This window comes from Glycine max, chromosome 7 (assembly GCF_000004515.6).
Source record: "Glycine max cultivar Williams 82 chromosome 7, Glycine_max_v4.0, whole genome shotgun sequence".
Lineage (NCBI taxonomy): Eukaryota > Viridiplantae > Streptophyta > Magnoliopsida > Fabales > Fabaceae > Glycine > Glycine max.
This window is the reverse complement of record NC_038243.2, coordinates 37,089,119-37,102,269: the sequence shown is the minus strand read 5'-3', so window position 1 is coordinate 37,102,269 and position 13,151 is coordinate 37,089,119. Positions and strand designations below refer to the sequence as shown.

The 13,151-nt window shown below is 31.5% G+C and overlaps 1 protein-coding gene across 3 annotated transcripts; it reads right to left on the bottom strand.

Moving 5' to 3' along the window:
• Window positions 1–8,894: 8,894 nt before the first annotated feature.
• On the bottom strand, window positions 8,895–11,138 carry LOC100789055 (squamosa promoter-binding protein 1-like). 3 transcript variants are annotated; one of them, XM_026129064.2, is made up of 2 exons: window positions 10,427–11,004; window positions 8,895–9,203 (listed from the first exon to the last, which is right to left on the bottom strand). In XM_026129064.2, exons 1-2 carry the CDS (start codon window positions 10,756–10,758, stop codon window positions 9,095–9,097), a joined length of 441 nt encoding a protein of 146 aa, XP_025984849.2. In that variant the 5' UTR covers window positions 10,759–11,004; the 3' UTR covers window positions 8,895–9,094.
• Between the last annotated feature and the right edge of the window lie 2,013 nt (window positions 11,139–13,151).

Below are 13,151 nucleotides of genomic sequence, written 5' to 3'. Positions count from 1 at the left end.
ATAAGTTGAGCTTGTCCAATCTCTAGATGTCACCATAGCTCTCAATGCATCATTCTGGGCCAATATGCTTTGCAAGACAATAAAATTAGTGGCAAATTGAGTTGGAGTTGGACAAAGTATATCTCTTTCACCTGTATGCTATCTCATCAAGAATAATGCATAACAATGATTATACATGTACTTAGTAATTTTTTAGGCATGTGAAAAAATCTTACTTCCTCAAATTTCCCAAAGTCTTGCAACATCAAATTAATGCAGTGAGCAACACAAGGAGACCAATATAACTTAGAAAAATCTTTTTCCAATAACCTACCAGCAATAACATAATTTGCAGCATTATCGATCACAATGTGAACAACATTTTATGCTTTGACATATAACACCATCTCCTTGAAAAGCTTAAACAACATTTCAGTAGTTTTAGGCATAGGAAGAATCAACATGCCTTTAGAAAATAGTCCCTTTTGGACAGTAAAAAAGAAAATTAATGAGAGTTCTCCTAGAGTGGTCAGTCCATCCATCAACCATCAAAATACATTCAATTTCCTTCCAAACTTTTTGGTCACTTTCGACAAGCTTCCTCACTTCATCAACCCATTTATTTAACAAAGAAGGACCACAAATTCTATAAATTTTGGGGTCTTTATACCTTGGACCCATGCTACTAATAACATCAATAATAGGTTGATAATATATTGAGTTAACTGCATTAAATGACACTGAAGCATCTATCATCCATTTTGCAATGGCTTTGTCACACTTTTCTTCAACTTTCTTATTTTGCAAGACACTTTTCAAGCTAGGCTGAGCTCTAGGAGTTGTTCTAGGCATGAAATAGTCATCTACATAAGGAATGTTCTTTCCCTTTAAAGACTTGGAAGAAACTAGTGGTTTTGAAGTTCTTCAACTATTCTCATAGGGTCTTCATCAAATGTCTTACTTTCCTCAAATTGTTCCTGCACTTTTCTTGTTTTTCTCATACTATTCAAGTAGTTGCTTCATTTGATGTTGGACATCAACAAGAACCTTCTTGCAAGCCCCAAATTAGCCTTTTTGTCCAACCAAGTGAGCCTTGAACCTATTAATAACCTCCCTTAACCCTTCTATCACAATAAATACACATCATTGTCACTTTGTAGCACCCTCATCAATTTGTTTACAATGCCTCCAAGCTGGATCATTTTTCCCTCTAACATTCTAAGAAGTATTTGGAGTGGATGCTTCTTGAGATGATGAGGCTTCAACATATGACATCTTCAAGTCTAATTGCAAACATTAACAATCAAAGAAATTTCAAATAAGTAAAATTGTAAAAAGACTAACTTAATTAGCTAGTGATCATATATGGTATTCAATTTCAAATAAGTAACAACATTAACTTAGATTCTCAGTACTCAATAGTTACTAGACAATTATTATCAATAACAATGACTACAAGAATAGATACAATGAACTAAACTAAGTGAATTTACTAATTTCATATTCTTAACACCATTAACTTAGATAACAGTTACTACAAGAATAGATAACAGTGCATTACATTAATGAATTTACAAAGATTTGCAATAGAAAAATGTCAGATACCAATTGAATTGTAAATAAGCATGAGATTCAGAGAACAAGAGTGGAGCATGACAAAAACAAGAGGACTAATTCATAAAAGCAGAAGAAGAAAACAAAGTTAGAGCTTGTGGGTGAAGGAGAATTCACCACCAGAAATGAGAACTAGGTGTGAGCTCATCGGTGGAGGAGAACTCACCACCAGAAATGAGAATCAGGTGCAAGTTGTAGAGCCAAGTGTGGCGGCAAGTTGCAAACCTAGGTGCGGTGGCGATCTCATGACTATGGAGTGCGGAGGCTCTAGGTTTACTATTCAAGAAGATAAAGAGAAAGGGTTGACAATCAACTTTGTGACTACTAAGGTTTTAGGGATAGTATCAAAACACACTATTTTGGTTCTTTTTTGGGTTGAGACATCAAAATGACATTATAGATGAGACATTTTTTTTTAAATATGCACAACTCAATCCAGGTTTATAAAACTAACTAGGTCACTAGGTTTGATCGAGTCAACCCGAATTACATGTATGACCGATCCAATAGCGAAATTGACCTGATTAGGTCACCGGATTCCGGTTCAATCGGTCTGATCAATCAGGCCAAACCAGTTTTAATAACACGGTATATTGTTATATATTAAATATAATTGTTTTCTTACAAATAATATTATTCATCGATAAGTTTGTTTGTCAAGCTAGTGTGCTTTTCCAAAAGCCCACAACTTGGCCTACTTAACCAAAAAGACTCTTAAAAATTTTTGAATCCGACTTTATTGTTAAATAGGCTATGCTAAACTAAACCTTACATAAGTTAAGTCATATAGGTTTCTAACCGGTGACTTGCCAATTGGACTATTTTTCCCACTACCCACAACCTTTTTTTTTTAATTATTTTTCATTTTAAATTTAACTTTTCTAATTTAAGGAAGTTATCCAAACTGATGAATAAAACTGATTATTTAACCTCCTATATTATCTCCTTCCATTCCCCTTCGTTTTTTTTTTCATTTGATCTCACCATTCTATTCTATCTAAACCTGGTAGGCATTGTCATTTCAGTTTTTGAATTTATTGAAAAAATAGTCCATGAATATATAATCTATCATTCAAGTTAATCCTACATAGAATATTAAATCCTGCGTGACACACAAGTGATATGTTTGTACAATTCTTTTGGCACATCAATCTACTTCATATGTGCAGGACTATTTTAAAGAGTTCAAGGACTAATTTTGATTCATGAATTTAGTACTTGTCATGTTTGCCTTTGAAATTCATATCTATATCTATTGTCAAATTAGTCCTTAAATATAACAAAATTAAACTAAATATGCATTATGTCCTTCTCATTAGTCTAAATATTAAGATGTTTGTTATCATTAACAAAATGTCTTAGTTATCACCTTAAATTCCTTCATGGAGCACACACCGAATGACTTTCATGTCTTACCTAGTTAGTAGGAACTAAAGTTTTGCACTTCCATATTCGCGGAATGTCCACTTTTTACTGCTTATATATGATAATTATCTTTACCTTTGGGTATTTTTGAAAAGATTTAGAACTCAAGGGATTTATCCAATTGGAACAACAAACTAATTTTAAAACTCACCTTTCAAGCTTTCAAGATCAAGTTTCACACTCTATCAACTATTTTCTCCAACCTAAGATCATACTCAAACTACGAAAAGTAAAATTGTAAGGTGGAGTCTCTCGACACGTTTCAAATGGAGATCATCATTGTGCTCAATGAGGACGAGGAATGCAACTCTACGATAAAAATAGAAGTTTGAGATCATTGCCATTTTCTGTGAACATGTGCAAACTATGAGAGGAGATAGAAACAAAAGTTTTGGCAATAGTCTTCTATTGTGTGTTTGGAATTATCTGAGGTTTCTCACTAGGTTTCATCTAATTAAAACAAACTAATGCCATCATGCAGTGAAAACACAGTGCATAATAGACTAATAGTTGAGTATGGAATGAGTGGTTAGTACGGTGCCATATGTCGTAGGGTTATGTTTCCGATAATCGCAGAGCATGGTGATTATCTCCATCTAATGTGTGACGAAGGACTTCACCTTATGGTTCTACTATTTATGCCTTGTGTAGGATATGTGAATATGGGATTAGAGAAAATTATAAATATGAAACAAAGCGTGATCTTGAAAGTATGCAAGGTGGCTCTTAAAATGGTTCATTATTTCAATTGAAGTTACTTTAGCCCTAAGGGTTTTTGAGCCCATAGAGGTTGAAATAATAGTTATATTTAAGCAATGCTAACTAAGACATAAAGGCCATTTCACATGTATGCCATGAAGGCGATGAATTATACCTTGGTTCAGGACATCACATCAGCTGTGATCCCTACCAATAACCGCGTGACAATTTTAAATTTTTTATTCTTATCTTCTGCAAATCTTATTATTCCGCAAATCTCGTGCAAACATCACAGGCTAATACCACGTTTCCTCTTCCAAAAACAATTGCTCCATCACGGAATTGTGGATGGAACTTCGCCATTGTTGTACCAAGCTGTCTTTTGCGGGTAGTGAGGAGGAATAGCTTTTATGGTTGGTGCATACCCTATTCCATTAACAACTTAATGCTTCAGAACTGACATTGTCTTATTGTGATTAGGTGTATGAGTATACGCATCAGCCATATGCAAAATATTCTAGCAACATATACCTTGTGCTTCTACAAATTTATTTGAATCTTGGAAGGACCAAAACAGGTTTTGAAAAGAGAACAGCAAATCTATTATCCCCAGGTTCTGTACAGCAATGGCACAGGACTTGGTCTGCAATTCCAGTGTTGTGTTTAGAGAGTAGAGACAACGGAGCAATAATTTTTGGAGGAGACAAAACGACTACTTTGAATTTCATATTAATTGGCTGATATGATTTTGCCCGAGATTTGCTATTAATCAAAATTGAAAACTTAAAACAAACACTCATATAACCCCGTTAGCTACCTGATAGTGAGTATCTTAAAATAGTCCAGGTGTCAAGTGGTTATTGGCTGGGACCACAGACTTATGTGGTGGTCCTGGACCCAGGTATAATTTCTCCACGAAGGCACTTAATTAGGTGTGCTGACCAAGGCATTGTATTAATGGTTATGGGTTAATGTTTGAAGGAGTTATAAACTTGGTTTAATAGTTGAAGGTAGAAGGGAAATAGAAAGAAGCTATGAATTTAAATCCTTTTAATTAATATTTAATAAAATTAATAACTAATATTTGTTAATTAAAAAATGAGTTAATGTTTGGTGTAACGTGAAAGATGATTTAATAACTTTGAAATTTTTTTTTTCTTATTTTGACAAATTTAGGGACTAATATGATAATGAGTGCCAAATTTAGGGATTAAATTGAATGATTTATGATTTTTTACATCTATCTTTAACTCTTCAAAATAATTCATGCTCGTTTGAATTGTATGAACATGCCATATATGTGTCACATAAGCGTTTAATTAACATGTTAGATGTTCCATTAAAGTTTAATGGAGAAACTGACCTAAATGTAAGATTATAAATTTAGAGACAATTTTCCAAATTGTTAAGTTAGAGACTAAAAGGATATCTACCAAATTAATGAATAAAGTTAGGGATGTACTCTCCAAGTACATCTGAAGTGTGTGGCCGTCTCTTATCACTAGGTTTGGTGTGACAATTTAGGTTTGGTGTGACAATTAATAGATGCATTGCCTCCCTTTAAGAGACCGATCACTTGAACTGTCCTTACTTATACCGGGCATCTTGGGAGTAAAACTTTGAACCTGTTATATTAATTAAACTGTTTAAAATTCCATACCTACTCTACCCTTCTCCTATGAAAATTTCAAAAATTATTTTTTTATTAATAATATAACTAATCACAATCTGAAAACCAAAAACAAAGAACTTTACAACAGGTCTGATAAAGTAACCAATTTCTATCATATGTTTTCCAATAAGCAACTAAGGTAGGGGTGTTTAAAATCTAAATTCATCATATTTAAATTTAATTGAATAGGTTTGATTTGATTTTTATAAAATTTATAATTAATTTTAAATCAAATTAATCCAATTAAGATTGGTTTAATTTCAAGTAAATATCACTAAAGACACTGAATAAAAGTCAAAATAAATGAACAAAAGAACAAATAGAGGAAATGTTTAGATTCTAAGTCTAAAATATATAAATTTAAATGTTTAAAGATAAAGAAATGTTAATTTAGTAAGCAAATTAGTTAAAATTGAACTAATTGTAACTAATTATGTTTGGGTTTAAAGTGAAACGAATCAATAAAGTAAACTAATATATGAACTAATTTAATTAGTTTGGTTAAGATTATTAAGTAAACCTGTAGAGTAAGGAATGTAACTCCAAGAGTTATAAGCGTTGGTTTGATTGTTGAAGAAAAAAGGGAGGAGAAAGAGAAAAAAGGGAGGAAAAAAAGATTGTGTGGGTTTGAATCCCTCCCATTAAAAAAAATTAACAAATTAACAATTAATATTGATATTTAAAAAAAAATATAACTCCCAAGTTTTCTGCAACATTTTCAAGAAATTTCAATGTCATATACCATACCATCGCAAAATAAAAAAATAAAAATGTCCCATATATACTAATGGTTAGATTAGCCCGCATTTATATATATTTTTTTAGTTTATATGGAGCATATTCTTTAACTGATTGTTGAAAATTAATTTTTTTAGACATTGAAATTACATAAATAATTTTTGTTTTTCTTAACAAATTCTTCTTTCTCTCTCTATATATAATATATAATCTTTGGTAAAGAATTTAGGTATCGGTCAACTGTTAGACCTTATTAGCTGCTCCATTTGCATAATTTTTTTTTAAAAGAGAATAAATTATTGGTTTAGACATTGAAGGTCAACATTAATAAATGATATTTATGTTAACAAATAATTTTACTGGTACAGAAAACTGATATATATGGACTCACACAAAGACTACTAACACATCAAATATTAGTATAATAGATTATCTGATTAGTGTAAATCCACACTTTTTATACTAACAATTTAATTTGTTAGATATAAATTAGAAAAAAAAATCTTTCATTCTTTTTTATTTCTTTAAAATGGGATAAAAAATGAAAATTGATTTTGTAGAGAAGCAGAAAAGGAAAATTTGAGTTCTATTCTCCAAATTGTTCAAAAAAAATCACTTGATTTTTTTTTCTTGATTGGATAATAGCTTGCCAGAGTTTTTAAAAATCAAAAGTTTTATTTTTCATCTGATTCTTTTATTTTCATTGAATCGTAGCTTGCCAAAGATTTTGACATAAATGATTAATCAAATTTCTACGTCTTCAGAAAAGTTATCACGTGTAGCTTCTACATCTCTTATACATTTAACGTGAAGGTTTCAGACATTTCCAAACATGCTACTAGTCTACTGCCTATGTGTTTGGTTTCACCTCCAAACCTAAACACTTAGAGTTTTGTTATTTTTAGAATGATACAAGGTCCCAAGAAAAGAACTAAAACCTGCACGAAAAAGCAACGGAACTTATATGCGCTAAAACAGGGTTTGAAACAAAATGAGGAACAACCTAAAAAATTCTCAACTGCTTATCTAAAGACAAACCAAAATTGGCAAACCAGAACACTTCAGTTAAAATCGTGGAAATGAGAAAATTATAGGAGTAGCTTTTGCCTTCATTGTAGAAAATGGATGTATAATTATTACTTAACGTAGCAGTTCACATCAGCCTTAAATGCACGTCTAATCCACTAATCAAAAATAGATCTTCACATCTAGACTCCCAATCTTTAGACAGGACGAGTAAAAATTGAAGTTCCTGACTTCGACAACAGGTACAAACTCCAAATTATGCTTTTAATTAGTCTTTACAAATCATCCATTGAATAGTAACGTTAACATTATTAATTAGTAAGTTACAACAAATGTCCCTGGTGTGAAAGGAATGGGTGCCTGGGGTGATGTATGTACATGTACATGATTAATTAGTTTGGCAGATATGTAGCTAGTGTTCTAATTAACGTGAATCACAAGCAAGCAAAATGAATAGATAAAAGTAGAAATGTGAACAATAACAAGTGACATCTATCAGATGGTGCACTTAAAAGTGAGTTTGGCTGAACACAATCTTACAAAATCAGCATGTTCTATTTTTTCTCATGATTACGTGTTATGTAAAACTTTCAATACACTTAGGTGTGATCCATTTATATTTTGGTAGTACACAGTAAATCTTTTTTGTTTCACCTTTTTCAAGTGCATTTGTAACTTGTCGCATATAAGAAAAAATTAATTGAAGTCTTGTACGTCTAACAAAGATAAATATGCATAAATGAAGATGGAATGGGAACTATAGTCTACGATGAGACATATAGGATTGAAACACATATTAGTATTTTTCTTGTCTAAATTAAATTATTAATACCTAAATGCTACAGTAGACATTTAAATAATCCAAAAATAAGTAAAACAAGATTAGTATAGATAACTGAGTTTTGTTAAATAGTCCCTACTAAATATATATATATATATACTCTTCTGGTGGCGGTGGTAAAACATCCAATATTATTTGTGAATATGAAAAAGTATTGCTATACATGCTACTTAATTACACCAAAAGTATTTCAAATGATATAAGAATATAAGCCTATGCTGCTAATCTAAGTCAAATATATTTTAACAAGCTACGTACAGTTATTTAAAAAGAAAAGATATATCAAATTACTTTTGATATAATTCTTTTATCACTTTGACAATGATATTTTTTAATTTGATTAATTATTTGATGGTGCTAACTAGAATTGTCCCATCAATTGGACAAAATTTATGATACAATTAATATTATTGGCAATTTGGCAATACTACTGAAAATAATGTCCTTCCAAGATATCAGAGAAATTGTAATGCTAATAAATTGAAGCAATAGACAAAAGAAACAAATACTTGTAAAAAAAAGTCATGTTCAAATAGGGTTTGATTGAAAGGCGAAAGAGTTAAGGTAAGGGAGGGGAAGGTCGGATTTTAAGTGAGGAAGAAAATAATTTGTTGAAATAGCTAGAGATGAGGGCTTTCCTCTCCTCCAACTTTGCCCCACTTTGAAGGGGTGGCAAAAAAGAGTGGTCAAGAGGAGATTTTGACTCCTTCACTTTTTCTTTCTTTCTTCAAAATTTTGAATCAAATTAATGAGAAAAGCGATCAAAATCTCTCCCCCTTCCTTTATTTTAGAACTAAACAAGGAACTAAAATTCCTCCTCTCATCACTTATTATCTTTTAACCAAACCATGGAACTCATTAAAATCCCTTCATTCTTTCCATTTCTCTCAAACCAAAATATAATAAAAGTTCTACGTGGAACTATCCTTTCATAATTGTAACGAACAGCAACAATGTTTGCATATGAAAATATTGACAGAAGATAGAGAGCATCCTTAGAGATCAGCAACAATGATTTAAGTATGAAGATTTCAATGGAAAATTTCATTTCAATCACATGCTTGCCTCAATGATTGTTAATGTCCATCCCATAGAAGAAATCATTCTCCATGGTAGTCAACTGCATTTTTGCGACGTCTCTCATTATGCCCAGCCAACCGCGTTCTACAACTCCTCTTTGAGTCATCAAATTCTGATAGCTCATGGAATCTGAAAAACAGCATTTTGAACAAAAGTTAATTAGTTGATAAGGAAATTTTATAGATCAGACCTCGAATTATTTTCTGCAATGGAGAGCAATATATCCTTTTCTGTTGATTTAGTTTACATCAGAACAGAATCAAATTTTCCTTCAGCGGTCTAAAGGAGAGTTTATGTACAACTATACCATCAATGTACCAACAAAACAGAAAGAAGGACGTGTCTTGTGATGATGAATGGGGATTCCCCTAAATTATGCATCAAGGTTGTCAATAGTATTGGATGGCATGTTAAAATTAACCAATAAAACCCATTTTGTCTTCTCAACCCAATGGAAAGATGTGATTCCAAATCTAAATGATCGAAAACTAAAAGTTTGATGAATATTGGTAAACTCCATTTACAATAAATCTATTTGCTAATTAAGATATATCTTTTGATGAACTCAAGTCGAGTTAAAAATTAATCCTTCGGATATTAAAATTCATTTAAAAGATTAATCTCTCCAAGAAATAGATGTTTTACCATGCATATGTATCTAGGACTAAATCTTTAACTTAATGTTTAAAAGACAATATTATTTACCAACAATACCATAACATATTGGTGCTAATTAAGATATACATTCATTTGAGATTAGTCTCTAAATTAATATAAATATCTGGTCAAGGTCAACTATGATGCCTGCCTTAGAGAAGAATTACATTGGTTAAAAATGTTGTAGTGATAGGATTATTGGCTTTGAGCACATCAATTCCGTCATTTGTTTCTAACTTTCTACAATGTTATATAAAAAGTGCATTCTATAATCAGGGTAATGTGGAGAATCCTCCATACCCAAGATTTTCCGTTTTTATAGTTGCTAAAAAATAACAATAAAGTCACGAATAGTTTAATACACACAAAGTCTGCTGAATAATCGGAAGAAAAATACTTGGAAACAAAAGAAGCAGAGAGTGAGCCTTGGCGCAAGACACAAGATTTCCCCACCAATCATCATCCATATTCAAATTGAAGGGTTTTCTCCCTTCCTCAAAAACTAGCTAGGGCTGCTTGAAAAAAAAAAAACAGATACATAACTAACAAAATTCTAATCAAACCTTTTCCCTCAGGCAGAATTCACAGCAAAGATTAACCTTCAATAAAAGATATGCAAACAATAAGAACACGCATAACAAAATTCACAAAATTCATTTTTAGTAGTTCAGACAGATTAATTAGGGTTTCTCAACCTGCTACATTGTTGGCAAAACCTTTGTTGCAGCCCTGCCATGTGTACGGAAGGAGCTTTGGCATGGTACTCACAAACCTTGTGTCTTCTGTGGTACTGCTTAGCTTCACTCAGATCAGCATCACAATTATCCACTTGACAAGAAGGTGGCATTGAGCCTCCACCTTTGGACCCTGATCTCTTTCCATGGAGATCTCTCATTACTCTCTTATTCCTTCTTCTGTCTTCTCCAAAACCCACCTCACTCACCTCTTCTTCTTCTTCATCATCATCATTTTCATCTTCCTCTTTGTACCTCAAGACCCTTTTTCCCTCATACCTGCTTGTGTCCATAATAACTTCCAGAGAGATCCAGAAGAAGGTTATGAGAAGAAAAAAAAGGCTCAGAAGTTACATAAGGAAAACATGACCATATAAATAGTTGATATAAAAAGGAATGAATGATATGAGAGAATTAATGAGCGAGGACCACATAGGGTCTTCTTGGTCTTAGTCTCCATTTTTTATTTTTTTTTGTTGACAACTAGGGGTAACAGTGAAAAGGTCTGAAACAAAAAGTAGCTATAAGCCTTGGTGTGTACGATTCAAGAAAACCTAGCCAAGGCTACAGACAAATACGTGCCTAATAATGTAGTAGAGTACTAGTGGTTCTCATTTGTCCAAGTCATCACCCTCTTTGAAGACTTGTTAATTTCTTTCCATGGCGGCTATATAGCTCTCATCCTTCCATGGCGGCTAGAATCTTCTTAAGGAAGCAAAAAACATCAAACAAAAGGTTTTCTTACTCTAATGAAGTTGATTTTTTCTAATCTCGTTTTTAAGGTCTAATTATTTTTTGTTATTATTACATTCTGAAGAAGCAAAAATGGAACTAAATACCTTTCCCTTACAGGAGAATAACTCAACATTTTTTAACGGAAAACTTTTTGAGGTCTTTCCAACGCTGTTTCTCAGCGGCTCTTGCTGTCACTTTTGGGTGAAAAATTTCTTAATCTTTTAATTTGCCAGTGTAAAAAACGATATGGAAAAAGTGAGACATACAATAATAATGATCATTTTTCCATGGTAGGGTCCAATCATATATGTTCAAGACAATTAAAAAAAACCCAACACGGAACCTAAATATAAAAATTAAACTCCCATAATCTGAATGATATTAAGTTCAATTTTTTTAAATGAGATGTTAAATTTTAATTTTGTAAATTAAAAAAATATAATTAAGAATAGAGAAAAAGAAATATCAGTCAATTTTTCCGACCACGATTAAGATTAACAAACATGGTAATTAATAAACTGATTGGTAGGTAACGGTAGAAGTCTTAATTGCTTGAATTATCTCTCTGTTGCATTAGTCCTTTTTATCTTTTTGGGTAATTGATGATAGTCCTTCTCGTTAAGAGGAAAGTGGTGGTATGTGGCGTGGGCATCGATTCCACCCTCAACCAGATCTTGCATTATTGAAAGGAAAGAAGATATGGTGATTGGTGAATTGATTTAAATTGCTTTGGCCCTATCTGGCTATTCCACGTGTTACGTACGAATGTCTAGAATATTGGATGGTTTTGGAAATATTATAGTTTTTGTCCATGTACTTAAAAATGATATTTAATACAAGTGGGATGTTAGTCATAATCATTTTATTCAACCAGTGACATGTAAAAAGATTTTTTTCTTCTTAAAAAATATATTTATAACATGATTTAGAAGTGTTTATAATTATCTTTGTGTACTTAATAACTTCTCACTCCAATATTTAATGTTAGCAGTTTCCACTTTTTGTACCAAAGAAAAAAGTTTCCACTTTAGTACAAAATCAAGTGTGTTTTGGGACAAAATATTCTCCATAACAAATAAAATTAGTTCAGTTGTTGGTAAAGATTAAATTAATATTATATAAGAATATGAGTTTGAATTTTATTGTTAATATGAATATTTTATTGGTGAAATATCTATAGATATTTTTATAAGGTTTAATGAGTCTTAAAAGCATGTTTGGATTCTAATGAATTAGTGTGACCCATCACCTAAACTTTTTTCTTAAGAGTTAAAACAAAAATGGCCAGCTAGAGCTAGCTCTCACTACTAGAAAATAAGGTTTTAACATCGGTTATTTAAGACTTTCAACATCGGTTATTAATTGATGTTGAAAGTACCGATGTGCAAAGTAGTATCATTAACATCGGTTTTTCAAAACCGATGTTAACTAATAAATACAACATTACTTATTTAAATAAGCGATGTTATATGATACGAATTATGAAAAAAAAATTATAAATCTATAAATCAACATCGATTTTTTAAAAAACTGATGTTGTAAGTGACATTTAACATCGGTTTTTTAAATAACCGATGTTAAATGTGACATGTGACATCAGTTTTTTAAAAACTGATATTGTAAATAACATTTCACATCGGTTTTTTAAAAAGCTGATGTTGTAAGTGATATTTAACATCGGTTAGTTAAATAGGCGATGTTATATGATACAAATTATGGAAAAAAAATTACAAATCTATAAATCAACATCGGTTTTTTAAAAAACTGATGTTGTAAGTGACATTTAACATCGGTTTTTTAAATAACCAATGTTAAATGTGACATGTGACATCGGTTTTTTAAAAACTAATGTTGTAAGTAACATTTCACATCGGTTTTTTAAAAATCTGATGTTTGTAAGTGATATTTAACATCGGTTATTTAAATAGGCGATGTTATATGATATGAATTA

Bases quoted from the DNA above. Each gene is read 5' to 3' on its own strand.
- LOC100789055 (XM_026129064.2), bottom strand. From the start codon at position 10,758: ATGGACACAAGCAGGTATGAGGGAAAAAGGGTCTTGAGGTACAAAGAG. The intron at 9,204-10,426 runs GTTGAGAAACCC...GCTGTTTTTCAG, and splicing joins TTTTGCCAACAATGTAGCAG to ATTCCATGAGCTATCAGAAT.